A 15,161-nucleotide genomic window follows, 5' to 3' on the forward strand; every position below is an offset into this window, starting at 1 on the left:
ACACAACAGACTGAAGCTAGAAAGCAAAAATCAAAATTTGAACCCTGACACAATGCCTGGCGCTCCCAGTTTTCTGCCCAACAGACACATAGGATGAATATCAGAGGCACTGTGGATGCCCAGGCAGGAACGCACGGCAGGCAGGAATGTGCTCCCATTTTTCAGATGTTTTGGTTCCATTCCAAGAGCATGGACCTTCCAATGCTCTGACAGTTGCTTCTGCCTCCTGGAGGAACAGTGACAATTCCCAGTGTGTTCGTCTGTTCCCCATCAAAATGACTTCCCGGAGCAGTTACTGGCTTTGTGTGAGTAAGGAGCACTGACTGTGAACCTGATCTACCTGCCATCCACAGTGGTCCCCTCCTGCCCACAGCAATGGCACCACTGAACAATCTATAGCCAGAGAGAATACCTGCCTAATTTTCTTTTAAAAGTTAATTATAAAACATTTCAAACATGCAGAAAATTACAAAATATAAAAGATACCAGGCAAGGTTAAATATTTAAGATGCACACTGACCAGATCATTTTAGACTATGCTTATTAAAAACAAAAGCCTCAACATTGGTTTTTCAATCTAACCATGTACACTCACCGGTGCACTCATTTAAACTGCCTTTTACAACACTACTTAATAAGTTAATTCAAGGTTATTTCTCCATCTCCCTACTGAGAGGTATTGTTTGTCTCCACTCTTTTGCTTATATAAAGAACACAGCAATGAGCTTTTCTGCAGAGGTCTCCTTGGGTACACGTCTGAAAGTCTCTCTGTGGTGGACATAAACAGGTAGAATTACTGGATACTAGTTCTTTGCAACTCAGGGGTTGCAAATATCTTCTCCCAATGTGGCCTGACTTGCTTATATTGACATCTGCAATAGGCTTTACTTTTTTTTGTGTGTGTGGTAAAACAAATAGAACATAAAAGTGACCATTTTTAAGGTACAGTTCAGGGGTATTAAATACCCTCACACCGCTGTGCAGCCATCACCACCACCCGTCCCCATAACTATTTTCATCTTACAAAACTGAAACTCTGTACCTATTAAACAATAATTTCCCATCCCCTCATCCTGCTAACTGCTGGCAACCACCATTCTACTTTCTGTTTCTGATTTTGGCTAGTCTAAGTATCACATTTAAGTGGAATCATACAGTATTTGTTTTTCTGTGACTGGCTTATTTCACTTCACAAAATGTCCTCAAGGTTCATCCACATTGTAGCATACTACAGAATTTCCTTTCTTTTAAAGGCTGAATAACATCCCATTGTGTGTGTGTCTATGTATACATATACATATATATGTATATATATACACACATACATACCACATTTTGCTTATCTGTTCATCCATCAGTGGAAGCTTGGGTTGCTTCAACGTTTTAGCTATTATGAATAATGCTGCTATGAACATGGGTATACAAACTATCTCCTCAAGACCCTGTTTTCAATTCTTTTGAGTATATACCCAGAACTGAAGTGCTGGATAAAATGGTAATTCTATTTTTAATTTTTTGAGGAACCTCCATTCTGTTTTCCATAGTGGCTGAACCATTTTGCTTTCCCACCAACAGTACATAAATGTTCCAATTTATCTACATCCTTGCCAACACTTGTTACTGTTTTAAAAATAGCCATCCTAATGGATGTGAAGTGGTATCTCACTGTAGTTTTGGTCTGTACTTCCCTAATGATTTGTGATGCTGAGCATCTTTTCATGTACATTCCTATATCTTCTTTGGAGAAATGTCTATTTAAGTCCGTTGTCCATTTTTGAATCGGGTTTTTTATTGTTGTTGAGTTTTGGAAGTTCTCTATATATTCTGATTATTAATCTCTTATCAGATATATGATTTGCAAATATTTCTCCCATTCTGTGGGTTGCCTTTTACTCTGTGGATAGTGTCTTTTGATGCACAAAATTTTAATGAAATCCAGTGTGTCTATTTTTTCTGTGCCTTTGGTGTCATATCCAAGAACTCACTGCCAAATCCAATCCTGTGAAGCTTTTGTCCTGATTTTTTTTTAAGAGTTTTGTTTTAGGTCTTACATTAAAGTCCTCGATCCATTTTCAATTAATTTTTGTATATGGTGTTAGATGAGGGTCCAACTTCATTCTTTTGCATGTGGATACCCAGTTGTCCCAGCACCATTTATTGAAAAGACTGTCTTTTCCCCATTGAATAATCTTGGTACTTTTGTAAAAAATTATTTGACCATATATGTGAGGGTACAGGGGGCCGGGCTGGTGGTGTAGTGGTTAAGTTTGTGCACTTTGCTTTAGCAGCCCAGGGTTTGCCAGTTTGGATCCTGGGTGCAGACCTACGCACTGCTTATCAAGCCATGCTGTGGCAGGGTCCCACTCACAAAATAGAGGAAGATGGGCACAGATATTAGCTCAGGGCTAATCTTCCTCCAAAAAAAAAAAAAGACACCATATATGTGAGGGTTTATTTCCATGCTCTCTACTCTATTCCACTGGTCTACATGTCTGTTGTTATGCCATTGCCACACTGTTTTGATTACTGTAGCTTTGTAGTAGGTTTTGACATCAGAAAGTGTGAGTCCTCCAGTTTTGTTTTTCTTTTTCGAGATTGTTTTGGGTATCTGAGGTCCCTCGAGATTCCATATGAATTTTAGGATGGGTTTTTCTATTTCTGCAAGAAATGTCACTGGGATTTTTTGAGTCTGTCATTGAATCTGTAGATCGTTTTGGGTGGTATTCACAGTTTAATAATATCGAGTCTTCCAGTCCATGAACATGGGATGCATTTCCATTCATTTATGTCTTCTTTAATATCTTTCAGCAATGTTTTACGGTTTTTATCGTAGAAGTCTCTCATCTCCTTGGGTAAATTGATTCCTAAGGTTTTTTTTTGATGCTATTGTAAATTAAATTATTTTTGTAATTTCCTTTTCAGATTGTTTATTGTCTTGTGTATTGAAATGCAACAGATATTTGGGTGTTGGCTTTGTATCCTGCTACTTTGCTGAATTCATGTGTTAGTTCTAAGAGTTTTCTTGTGGAATCTTTAGGGTTTTCTACACATGAGATCGTATCAGTGGCAAACATAATTTTACTTCTTCCTTTCCAATTTAGATACCTTTTTTCTTTCTTTTTCATGCCTAACTGCTCTAGCTAGAACTTCCAGTATCATGTTGCATAGAAGTGGTGAAAGTGGGCATCCTTGCCTTGTTCCTGATCTTAATGGAAAAGCTTTTAGTCTTTCACCAGAGTATGATGTTTGCTGTTTTATTCTTTTTTATATAAATATGGCTTTTATTATGTTGAGGTGGTTTCCTTCTATTCCTATTTTGTTGAGTGTTTTTATCATGAAACAGTGTTGAATTTTGTCAAATTCTTTTTCTGCACCAATTAAGATGATCAAGTGGTTCGCCCCCCTTCATTTTGTTGATTTGGTGTACTATACTGATCAATTTTCATACTTTGAACCATCCTTGCATTCCAGGAATAAACCCCACATGGTCATGGTGTATAATCTTTTTAATATGCTGCTGAATGGTTTTGCTAGTATTTTGTTGAGGAATTCTGCATCAGTAAGGGGTGCTGGTTTGCAGTTTACTTTTCTTATAGCATCTTTGGCTTTCAGGGTTATGGAATTTGTCTGGAATCAGGGTTATGCTGGTCTCATAGAATAAGTTAGGAAGTGTTCCCTTCTCTTCAATTTTCTGGAAAAGTTTGAGAAGGACTGGTATTAGTTCTTCTTTAAATATTTGGTAGAATTCACCAGTGAAGCGATCAGGTCCAGGACTTTTCTTTGCTGGGAAGATTTTAAATTACTGATTCAATTTCCTTACTAGTTACAGGTCTATACAGATTTTCTATTTCTTCATAATTTAGTCTTGGTAGGTTTTATGTTGCTAGGAATTTGTTCATTTCATCTAGGTTATCCAATTGTTTGGATACAATTGCTCACAGTACTCTCTTATAATGCTTTTTATTTCTGTGGAATTGGTGGTAATGCCCCCACCTTCATTTCTGATTTTAGTAACTTGAGTCTTTTTCTCTTAGTCCACCTAGATAAATTTTGTCAATTTTGTTGATCTTTTTGAAGAACCAACTTTTGCTTTCACTGAGTTTCTCTATTGTTTTTCTGTTCTCTATTTGTTTATCTCTGCTCTAATGTCTATTATTTCCGTCCTTCTGCTAGCTTTGGGTTTCGTTTGTTCTTTTCTAGATTATTAAGTTGTAAAGTTAGATCTTTCTTCTTTGTTAATGTAAGTTTTTATAGCTATGCATTTCCTTCTTAACACTGTTCGCTGCACCCCATAAGTTTTCGTATATTGTGATTTTGTTTTCATTTGTCTCTAAGTATTCTCTAATTTCTCTTGTGATTTCTTATTTGATCCATTAATTGTTTAAAAAAATGTATTGTTTAATTTTCACAATTTTGTTAATTTACCAGTTTTCCTTTCATTACTGGTTTTCAACTTCATCTCGTTGTGGTCAAAGAAATTTTGTATGCTATCTTTTTAAATCTACTGAGACTTAATTTGTGGCCTAATGTATGGTCTATCCTGGAAGAGGTCCCATGTGCACTTGAGGAGAATGTGTATGCTGCTGCTGTTGGGTAGTGTTCTGTAAATGCCTTGTAGATCTAGTTGGCTTACTATTCTGTTTAAGTCCTTTTTACTTACCTTCTGTCTGGTTGTTTTATCCATTATTGTGATTAGGGTACTGAAGTCTCCAGCTATTACTGTATAACTACTTCTGCCTTCAATTCTGTCAATTTTTGCATCATATTTTGATGGTCTGTCTTTAGGTGTGTAAATGTTTCTAACTGTTATATCTTCTTGGTGTACTGGACCTTTTATTAATATATAATGGCCTTGTCTTTTATAACCTTTTTTGACTTAAGGTCTTATTTTGTCTGATATTAATAACACCCCCTCCTCCCCATGCCCACTCTCTTTTGGTTACTGTTTGCATGGAATATCTTCTTCCATCCTTTCACATTCAACTTGTTTTGTGTCTCTGGATCTAAGTCAGTCTCTTGTAGACAACATATAGTTGACTCATGTGTTATTACCCATTCTACCAATCTCAGTATTTTGATTGTAGAGTTTAATCCATTTGCATTTAAAGTAATTACTGATAAGGAAGGACTTACTTCTGTTAATGTGCTATTTGTTTTCTACATGTCCTATAGTTCTTTTGTCTCTCATTTCCTGCATTACTGTCTTCTTTCATGTTTAGTTTATTTTTTATAGCACCATGTTCAAATTCCTTTCTCATTTCATTTTATGTATATTCTATAGCTATTTGTTTGTAGTTGCCCTGGGGATTACATTTAACATCCTAAAGTTGTAAGAGGCTAATTTGAATTTTTACCAGCTTAACTTCAATAACATACAAAAACTCTGCTCCTTTACAACTTTGTCCCCACCCCTTTCAGTTGTTGATGTCACAAAATTACATCTTTATACACTGTATGCTCCAAAACACAAACTAATAATTCTTTTAAATGCATCAGTCTCCTAAATTATGTAGAAAACAAAGTTGAAGTTATAAGCCAAAGTTACAATAATACTAGCTTTTACACTAACAGGGTTTTTTCTTTAAATGTACTAGTCTCTTAAATCGTGTAGAAAACAAACAAGAAGCATCATTACAAACCACTGTTACAATAATACTAAGTTTTATAACTGTCCATATATGTACCTTTATTAAGATCTTTGTTGCTTCACACAGCTCGGAGGTACTGTCTGGTGTGCTTTTATTTCACCTTGCAGGACTCCCAGGAGCGTTTCTCTCGGGGCAGGTCTAGTGGTCACGAACTCCCTCAGTTTTTATTTATCCGAGAACATCTTAATTTCTCCCTCACTTTTGAAAGACAATTTTGTCAGATATTGGATTCTTGGTTGACAGTTATTTTTTTCTTTCAGCACTTTGACTATATCAGCCGACTATCTTCTGGGCTCCAAAGCTTCTGAGGAGAAATCTACTGATAATCTTATTGAGGATCCCCTGTGAGTGATGATTCACTTGTCTCTTCCTGCTTTCAAGATTCTTTCTGTCTTTTGAAAGTTTGATTATAATGTGTCTTGGTGTGGATCTGAGTTTACCTTACTTGGGGTTTGCTGAAATTCCTGAATGCTTATATTTATGTCTTTGATCAAATTTGGGAACATTTCAGCCATTATTTCTTCAAAGATTCTCTCTGCCCCCTTCTCTCTCTTCTCCTTCTGGGACTCCCACGATTGAGAAGCTAGGCCACTTGATGGTGTCCCCCAGGTCCCTTAAGCTCTGTTCACTTTTCTTCAATCTTTTTTCTTTCTGTTCCTCAACCTCAATAATTTCACGTTCACTGATTCCTTCTTCTGCGTGCTCAAATCTGCTTTTGAATCCCTTCAGTGAATTTTTCATTTCAGTTATTGTATCTTTCAGCTCCAGAATTTGTTTGGTTTCTTTTTAGGTTTTCTATCTGTTTATTGATATTTCCATGTTGATCACATGTCATTTTCTTAACTCTCCCCACATCTTCCTTTAGTCCTTTGAGCATCTTTAAGAGTCTAGCATATCTACCATTGGGTCTTTTTCAGGGACAGTCTCTACTGATTTATTTCTTCTTTGAATAAGCCATACTTTCCTACTTCTTTGTATGCCTTGTGATTTTTTGCTGAACATTGGGTATTTCAGTCTAATAATGTGGTAACTCTGAAAATCATATTCTCCCCCTTCCCCAGAATTTGCTGTTTTTTGATACTGTTTGTTTTTTAATTTTCTGATTGGCTGTCTTTGTGCCAAAGATCCACCTGAGGTGTAAACTTAATGTCTTCCCAGGGTCTTTTCTGAGCCTTTCCCTGGGCATGCACAGACACTTTCTAATTTTCCCTGTGTATGTAGTTGTTTTGGAATGTATTCGTTTTTAAAGTCTGGCTCCCAAAAGGGGCAAAAGCAAAAAATGAAGGGGGAGGGGAAGGGCACTGGCCCTTTAAATCTCCTGAGTCACTTCAGTCAGATGGGAGAGGCCTGCAACAATAGGGGAAGGTACAACAATGGCTGGCTGCCTCTTTGTACCTCTGTGGTCAGAAGCAGCAATTAGTGATTAAAGCACACATCTCTGATATTTGGAGTACACAGTCCTTTCTGCTCACCCTGACCCCTGCCAGCCGTGTGCAAGCTGCTCTAGGAATATGTGCACAGCTGCCTGCCAAGGGCTGGGGGTGCACGATGGGTAGCTGCTACTGTGCTAAGAGCTGATATTGACCAGAATTAACCACAATCTACTGTTTAAGTTTTCCCATGGAAGTTGCAAGTTCTCAACAGATTCCAGAATTCCAAAATAGTAACATCAGACCCATTCTGCCAGTGCAATTTTTGTCTAGGGGAGATAGATTCTTGGTGCTTCCTACTCTGCCACTTTTCCTGGGCTTTACTTGTAATGTAATCAAACTTATCAATCTTTACCTTATGGTTTGTTCTTCTTGTGTCTTGTTTAAGAAATTCACTACCCTAGGGGCGGGCCTGGTGGCTCAGCAGTTAAGTGCGCATGTTCTGCTTTGGCGGCCCGGGGTTCGCCGCTTCGGATCCCTGATGCAGACATGGAACTGCTTGTCAAGCCATGCTGTGGTAGGCATCCCACATATAAAGTAGAGGAAGATGGGCATGGATATTAGCTCAGGGCCAGTCTTGCTCAGCAAAAAGAGGAGGATTGGCAGCAGTTAGGTCAAGGCTAATCTTACTCAAAAAAAAAAAAAAAAAAAATCACCACCCCAATACCCTAAGTATGGTCTAGAAGTTTTACCTCCAGGGTTTTAATCCATTTGAAATTTATTTTTGTGTACGGTGACAGGTAGGAATCCAATTTTTTCTTCCCATGCAAAGCCAACTGTCCCTGCACCGTGAATTTTTTCTCACTGACCTGTATTACTTCTGTCATAGATCAATCTGTCACACATACCCTAAGAGTCTTTGTAGACATTTTTACTATTGTGTTGAACCCAACATCACCTATCAAAAATTTCTACTAAAAAAAACCAGTATCAGATTAATTTTCTAGACCAGGAGTCAGATAGTAAATGTTTTAGATTTAGCCAGCATGACTACTCCTCCCTGTTGCTGAAGCACACTGGCAGCCACAGACAATGAGTAAACAAATGGGCAGGGCATGTTCCAATAAAACTTTATTGACCAAACATAGAGGCCCATTTTGGCTGTGGTTTGCAACCTCTGCTCTATACCAAATTATTTATCTATAAGAAATATTAAGTAATGTAGACTAAGTTAAACAGTGCTATAGAAATGCAATCAGCACAATCCAAACCAGGCGAAACTACAAGTACAAACCCAGCTTTTTCAACAAATAAATCTGAAAAGAAAAGAAGGCAGGGCAACTTATAAATTTAGAGATTTAAGAGATATCTCAATCAAACACTATGTATAGACCTCGTTTGGATCCCGAGTGAAAAAGAACTAAAATATTTTGGAGATATTTGAACACTGATTGGATGTTTGACGATACTGAGGAATTACTGTTAATATTTTAAGATATAACATTGGGAATGTGGTTATATTAAAAAGACACTACTAGATTCAATTGACAGCCTTTTATTTATAATTTCTGCATCTATTTTTTCTATTGCAGCCTATCATTTTCCTCTTTGGCACTGTCAATGTCTAGTTTTGACATCAAAATAAGCCTCAAAATGAGTTGTGGAGCACTCCATTTTTCTATTATCTGGAAAAAATAAATGATGTGATCATTGAAGGTCTGATGGAACTCACATGTAAAATCATCTAGAGTTTCTTCGGTCTGATTTAACTACTGGCATAATTAATGGCTTCAATCTCTTTTTCTATCTTTTTCAGTTAGTTATAGTAAGTTACATTTTCCCTGGAAATATCCAGTTTTTTTCTTAATTAAGCTTTCAAATTTACTAATGCTATTATTGGTATTTTTAAACACCCAGCTTTATTTTTATTAACATTTTTTTTATTGAGGTGAAATTCATGTAACATAAAATGAACCATTTTAAAGTGTACAATTCAGTGGTATTTCATACATTCACAATGTTGTGCAATCACGAACCTCTAGCTAGTTCCAAACATTTCTATCACCTCTCCAAAAAACCCTCGTACCCATTAAGTAGTAGCAGTTAACCTGCATTTTTCCCTTCCTCTAGCTTCTGGCAACCACCAATTTACTTTCTGTCTCTATGGATTCACCTATTCTAGATACTTCATATAAAGGGAATTATACATTATGTGGCCTTGTGTCTGGCTCCTTTCACTCAGCATCATGTGTTCGAGGTTCATCCACGTTACAGCATGCATCAGTACTTCATCACATTTTATGGCTGAAGAACATCCCACTGTGCGTTTATGCACTATTTTGTCTATCCACTCATCCAGTAATGGACATTTGGGTTGTTTCCATCATTTGGCTATGGTGATACAGTGCTGCTAAAATATTCATTAGCAAGTATTTGTTCAAGTATCTGTTGGCAATTCTTTCAGGTATATACATAGAAGTGGAATTGCTGGAATATGTGGTAATTCTATGTTTAACTTTCTGAGAAATTGCCAATTGTTTTCCATAGTTGTTGAACCATTTTACATTCCTACCAGTGATGTACAAAGGTTCCAATTTCTCCACATCCTTGCCAACAACTGTTATTTTGGTTTATTTACTGTTTATTATTATTTATTATAACCATCCTACTGGGTGTGAAGTGGTATCTCATTATGGTTTTGATTTGCATTTCCTTAATGACTAACGATGCCAAACATCTTTTCATGGGTTTGTTGGCCATTCATATATCTTCTCTGAAGAAATGTCTATTCAAGTCTTTTGCCCATTTTTTGATTGGGTTGTCTTTTTCTATATGTCTATCCTCATACCAGTACCAAACTATTTTGACTACTATAGCTTTATAGTGAGTTTTGAAATTGAGAAGTTTGAGTCCCTCAACTTTGTTGTTCTTTTTCAAGATAGTTTTGGCTTTTGGGGCCCCCTTGCAATTCCATATGAATTTGAGGATCGGCCTTTCCACTTCTGCAAAATAAGTCATTGGAATTTCAATAGGGATTGCAGTGAATCTGTAGAGTGCTTTGGGCAGTATGCCATCTTAAGAAAATTAAATCTTTCAATTCATGAATATAGGATGCCTTTCTATTTATTCAGGTTGTCTTTAATCTCAGGAATGTTTTATAGTTTTCAGTGTGTAAGTCTATTACATGCTTGGCTATATTTATTCCTAGGTACTTTATTCTTTTGAATGCTATTATAAACGGAATTCTTTTCTTTTTTTTTTGGTGAGGAAGATTGGCCCTGAGCTAATATCTGTTGCCAATCTTCCTCTTTTTGCTTGAGGAAGATTGTCACTGAGCTAACATCTGCGCTAATCTTCCTCTATTTTACGTGGGATGCTGCATGGCGGGATGACCGGTGCTAGGTCTGCACCTGGGATCCGAACCTGCAAACCCCGGGCTGCCAAAGCAGAGCACATGAACTTAACCACTATGTCGCCAGACCAGCTCCAAAATGATTTTCCTAATTTCCTTTTGGAATCTTTCATTGCTGGTATATAGAAACACAACTGATTTCTGTATGTTGATCTCGTATCCTGTAACTTTGTTGAGTTAGTTTATTAGCAGTAGTAATTTTTTTGTGCTTTTTGGGGGACTTTCTGTCATTTGTAAATAGAGATAGTTTTACTTCTTTGCCAATTTGGATGCCTTTATTCTTTTCCTGGCCTAATTGCACTGTCTGGGACTTCCAGTACACAATGTTAAATAGCAGTGGTGAAAGTGGGCGTCCTTGTCTTGTTCCTGATGGTAGGGGGAAAGCTTTGTATCTTCCACTACTGAGTATGACGTAAGCCATGGGTTTTTCAGAAAAATAATTTTTCCTGTTGGAAATTCCTTTCTAGTCCTAGTTTACTGAGTGTTTTTTTTTTTGAGGAAGACTGGCCCTGAGCTAATATATGTGCCCATCTTCCTCTGTTTTATATGTGGGACACCTGCGAGAGCATGGCTTGACAAGCAGTGCGTAGGTCCATACCCGGGATCTGAACCGGCGAACCCTGGGCTGCTGAAGTGGAATGTGTGAACTTAACCACTGCGCCACTGGGCTGGCCCCTGCTGAGTGTTTTTATCACAAAAGAGTGTTGGATTTTGTCAAATGCTTTTTCTGTGTCAATTAAGATGATCATGTGGTTTTTTTCCTTGTTCTCTTCATTGGTGTACTACACTGCTTCATTTCCATATGGTGAACCACTCTTACATCCCTGGATAAACGCCACTTGGTTGTGGTGTATAATCCTTTTAACGTGCTGTCGGAGTCACTCTGCTCGTATTCCGTGAGGCTGCCCACAACTCTGCCTCAGCCTTTACCTCCTGTGGTGTGGAGCCCAAGGACTGGTAAGAGGTGCCTTTCACTTTTAAAAACTACCATTTTCCATCTTTTTAGTTTTTTCTTTCTTTTTTTTTAAAGATTGGCACCTGAACTAACAACTGTTGCCAATCTTTTTTTGGTTTTTTTTCAGTTTCTGAATTAGGTTTTTCTTGGTTGTCTGGGAAGACGGCTAACATCAGGAAATGATTTCTGATAAAATCAATTCTTCCTGAGAAGAAATTCATAGTCTTAAGTTTGATGGGGAGCAGATGAGCTATCTGTTTTGTATTCTTTAAGTGTGATTGTGACCCCAAGATATAAATAAAAAACAAAAGGGTTAAAGCATCCTATGTCAAATGTCCCTGATGCTACAACAAAATCTTGTATTCTTCAATTCTTCATAGTCTCCTTCTCCTCCTCCTCCTCAAGGAGACGGCACCATGGTGGCTGCACCTCTAACTCACGAGCAGGGGCAGGAGGACTCAGACTATATACTGCTCCGACACCTCTGACTCCAGGTCAGGTGGTCACAAGCAGAGACATCCACAACCCCCAGTAATATTCAGGCTCCTGAAATATCACCTTTCCTGACACACTTGCAAGTTAGAGCTCTGTGCTTCCATGTTAAGAGGAACTAGTTATTGCTTGGCAAAGAAAACGACAATCAAGTAATGAAAGTTTTAAGTTTTGTACAATCTGTACCTATCTGAAATATTCTTTGTATCCCCAGCTAAGAGTATAATCACTATGCTAAACAAGATTTTACACATAGAAAGATTTTGATAAAAAATATAGAAAATATATGGAAACAATATAACAAACTTACAGTTAACCAAAAAGCTGTTATCATTCTAAACAGATGATGAGAATGCACCTTTTGAGAACCAGAGAGTTCTGCTCCCCACATCTGTCCTCCATCCAACCCACTACGAACAACACTGTCCAACAGAAATATAATGTAAGCTACATAAGCCATTTAAAGTTTTCTAGCCAGCGAAACTTAAAAAGTGAAAAGAAACAGGTTAATTTTATTTTACTTAACCCAACGCATCAAAAATCATCATTTCAACAGGTTATCAATCTAAAAAATTATTGATGATATTTTGCATTTTTTTGTATTAAGTTTTTGAAATCTGGTGTGTATTCTATACTTACAGCTTATGTCAATTCAGACTAGCCACATTTCAAGTGCTCAATACCCAGCCACGTGTGGCTAGTGGCTACCATATTCGATAGCACAGCTCTGACACTTTTTTTGCTTATCAGATAATTTATAAGAGTTAAAACTCACAGTTCCAATACATTATTGGTGGGAATGTAAATTAGTACACCATTTTAGAAAACTGTTTGGTTCTCTCTCTATGAAAATTGAAAATATGCATACCTTATAAACCAGGAATTCTACTCTTACATGTAGGAGTCTACTCCTACCCAACAGAAATTATGTATACACCAAAAGACATTTACCAGAATGTTACCAGCAGCACTATTTGTAATAATACAATGCTGGAAACTACCCAAAAGTCCCTCTACGCTAAATGGATGTTACAGCATATTCACACAATGAAATAACCATACAAGCAATGAGAAGGAACAAACCACAACTATATGGAATAATAACATGGATGACTCTCACAAACACAATATTGAGCAAGAGAAGCCAGACATGAACAAGTGCATGCTTCTGACTCCATGTGTTAAAGCTCAGAAAAACAAGCCGAATGCTAAAAGAATAGTGGTTGGCCTTGAGGGGCAGGTAATGACTGAGAGGTGTTGGCTAAGGTTGTTTCTTGATCTGGGTGCTGGTTATACGGATGTGTGAACTTTGTGAAAATTCCTCTATAAGCAGTGGTAACTCATGTCCTTTCTTTCATAGATTTGTGTCTTTACATTATACTTCAAGATAAAATTTACTCGAAAACAAGACAAAATTCTAATAGCTCCAGCTGCACACTACTCAAAGAATCAAACTGCTCTATAGCTACGGTCAACATTTTCCAAAATACCTTTTGCTTGACTTTGGGATTTCCCAAAAGCATTGAACTCTTAGGAAAATAGAAAGATGACAATCATATTGTTCTCCTCACCGAACTGGGAATGAACCTCGTTTCCAGGTCTGGGTTCTCATCACATGGACCCTGGCCACAGGCCTAAAGAGTCCCGCTCAGGGAGTGTGCTGCAATCTGACTTCATCACTTTCACATTTCTCTAAGCTACAAAAGAAGCTTTTGGTTTTAAAACATCGATATGGAAACAAACTTTTCCTTGACTAACTATTTTATTACCCTCTAAATATGCACGCCATACTTCTTTACTGGGATCTCTTTCTTCCTTTTGAAATCAAAACAAAATATGCCTGTTTCCACGGACACGTCTACAATGACAACTCTTTCAGACACTGTAGTCCTCCAATTAGGTCAACATTAACTTACAACCTTTGATTCTTAAGCTTATGATCTAGGGTGTCTGTTGCCAGCAGAAAATCCGCGAGACATGAGTAATTTGGTTTGCCCAGTTGAGACTTTATTCTTACACCCTGGATAAGAAGCCAAAAAGCACTGAACAGAGCTCTAACCTGTAACTCAGAAACACTATGAGATATAAAAAGCAATCACATTTGCCTTGGCCAGTAAGAACTGAGTTCTGTCCAAAGCCTCTCTCTCTCTGCAGAGAGCATCCCTGAATCATCAAACGCACATCAAGAACCAACAAGCCTGGACTCGGCCTACTTCCATTTGTGATTTATAACAGTGATGCTGAACCTTTAATGTGCACACAAATCACCGGGATCTTGTTAAAATGCAGATACTGTCTTAATATGTCCGGGGTGGGACCCCAATTCTGCATTTCAAACAAGCTCTCAAGTGACTGCTGATGCTGTTGGTCTGAGGACTCGGCTTTGAGAAGACCTAAGAAAGTGAGGTAGAAAGGCACGGATCATGCCTTTCTTTGGCAGGTTTAGCCACTGGATATTTGGTCCATTTGAGATCAGAGTCATTATTGATAAATTCAGGTTAGCTCCTTTGAATACCACCCAGAGAAGTGCCACAACAGAAAGCAATTGTCCTGTTCCCAACGAATAGTTCCTTTAGTGGCAAAAATTTAGACCAAATAAAGCTTAAAGTAAGAAGTAGGGAGGAAGTATAAAGAAGTAGAAGAAGAACTTAGAAGAGACTCAAAATGAGAAAGGGAATTTTGGGATTAGCCCCCATGTGTTCACTTGGAACTCAAGAATTACGCAAGTGAGAGCTAATGTTATTTTTAAAAACAAGAGACTCCCTCTAGAAAGAAACAGTACCTAATCCTTCATTTACCACTACCATGATCTGAAGAAATATACACAGATTAAACTTTTGAGATTCTTAAGGTAAAAAAATAAAAAAACAACAGAGAAGAACCATTATTCCGACTCACCTTATAAGGGCAAGCAAATTGTCAAGAAGTTTCAGAATCTGCTCTGTGCAGGGGTTACGGAAGATTGGATTTCCACTGGGCGTGTAACCCACCACGAATCCCCCAGCTTTGGCCTCTTCTAGGTCGGTGGGCCAGCAAGTTCGTTTCACAACTCCCAGAATGCTGTACACGCAAAAGCTCATCTATAGAGGAACATGAAAATGAAAGGGAGGCATAAAAGGGGAAGAAAAGACAAAAGTGCTATTAGAGCTATGCAAGGTAACGGCAACGGTGATACAGAGGCCAGAGAGAAGGAAAAGACCCCCACCCCCGGCCCTTCCTTTAAGTCCAAGAGGGGTTTTCCTTGCCATCTGCAGGACCAGTGGTAGGATCTAGCAGCTTCCTTT

General features: G+C 37.8%; 1 protein-coding gene and 1 long non-coding RNA gene across 3 annotated transcripts in view; one reads left to right on the top strand and one right to left on the bottom strand.

Moving 5' to 3' along the window:
- The window catches only part of XPO5 (exportin 5), a 55,662-nt gene that overhangs the window by 10,295 nt on the left and 30,206 nt on the right, over positions 1-15,161 (bottom strand). For both annotated transcript variants that reach the window (XM_005603953.4, XM_005603952.4), the window contains one exon: positions 14,776-14,957. In XM_005603953.4, coding sequence (XP_005604010.2) covers positions 14,776-14,957 — 182 coding nt within the window. The remainder of the gene's footprint in view (positions 1-14,775; positions 14,958-15,161) is intronic.
- On the top strand, positions 10,793-15,060 carry LOC138919536 (uncharacterized). Its single transcript, XR_011429768.1, has 2 exons — positions 10,793-11,387; positions 13,238-15,060. It is a non-coding gene; the product is annotated as an uncharacterized lncRNA (long non-coding RNA).

The sequence above is a fragment of the Equus caballus genome, chromosome 20 (genome assembly GCF_041296265.1).
Source record: "Equus caballus isolate H_3958 breed thoroughbred chromosome 20, TB-T2T, whole genome shotgun sequence".
NCBI classification, from domain to species: Eukaryota; Metazoa; Chordata; class Mammalia; order Perissodactyla; family Equidae; genus Equus; species Equus caballus.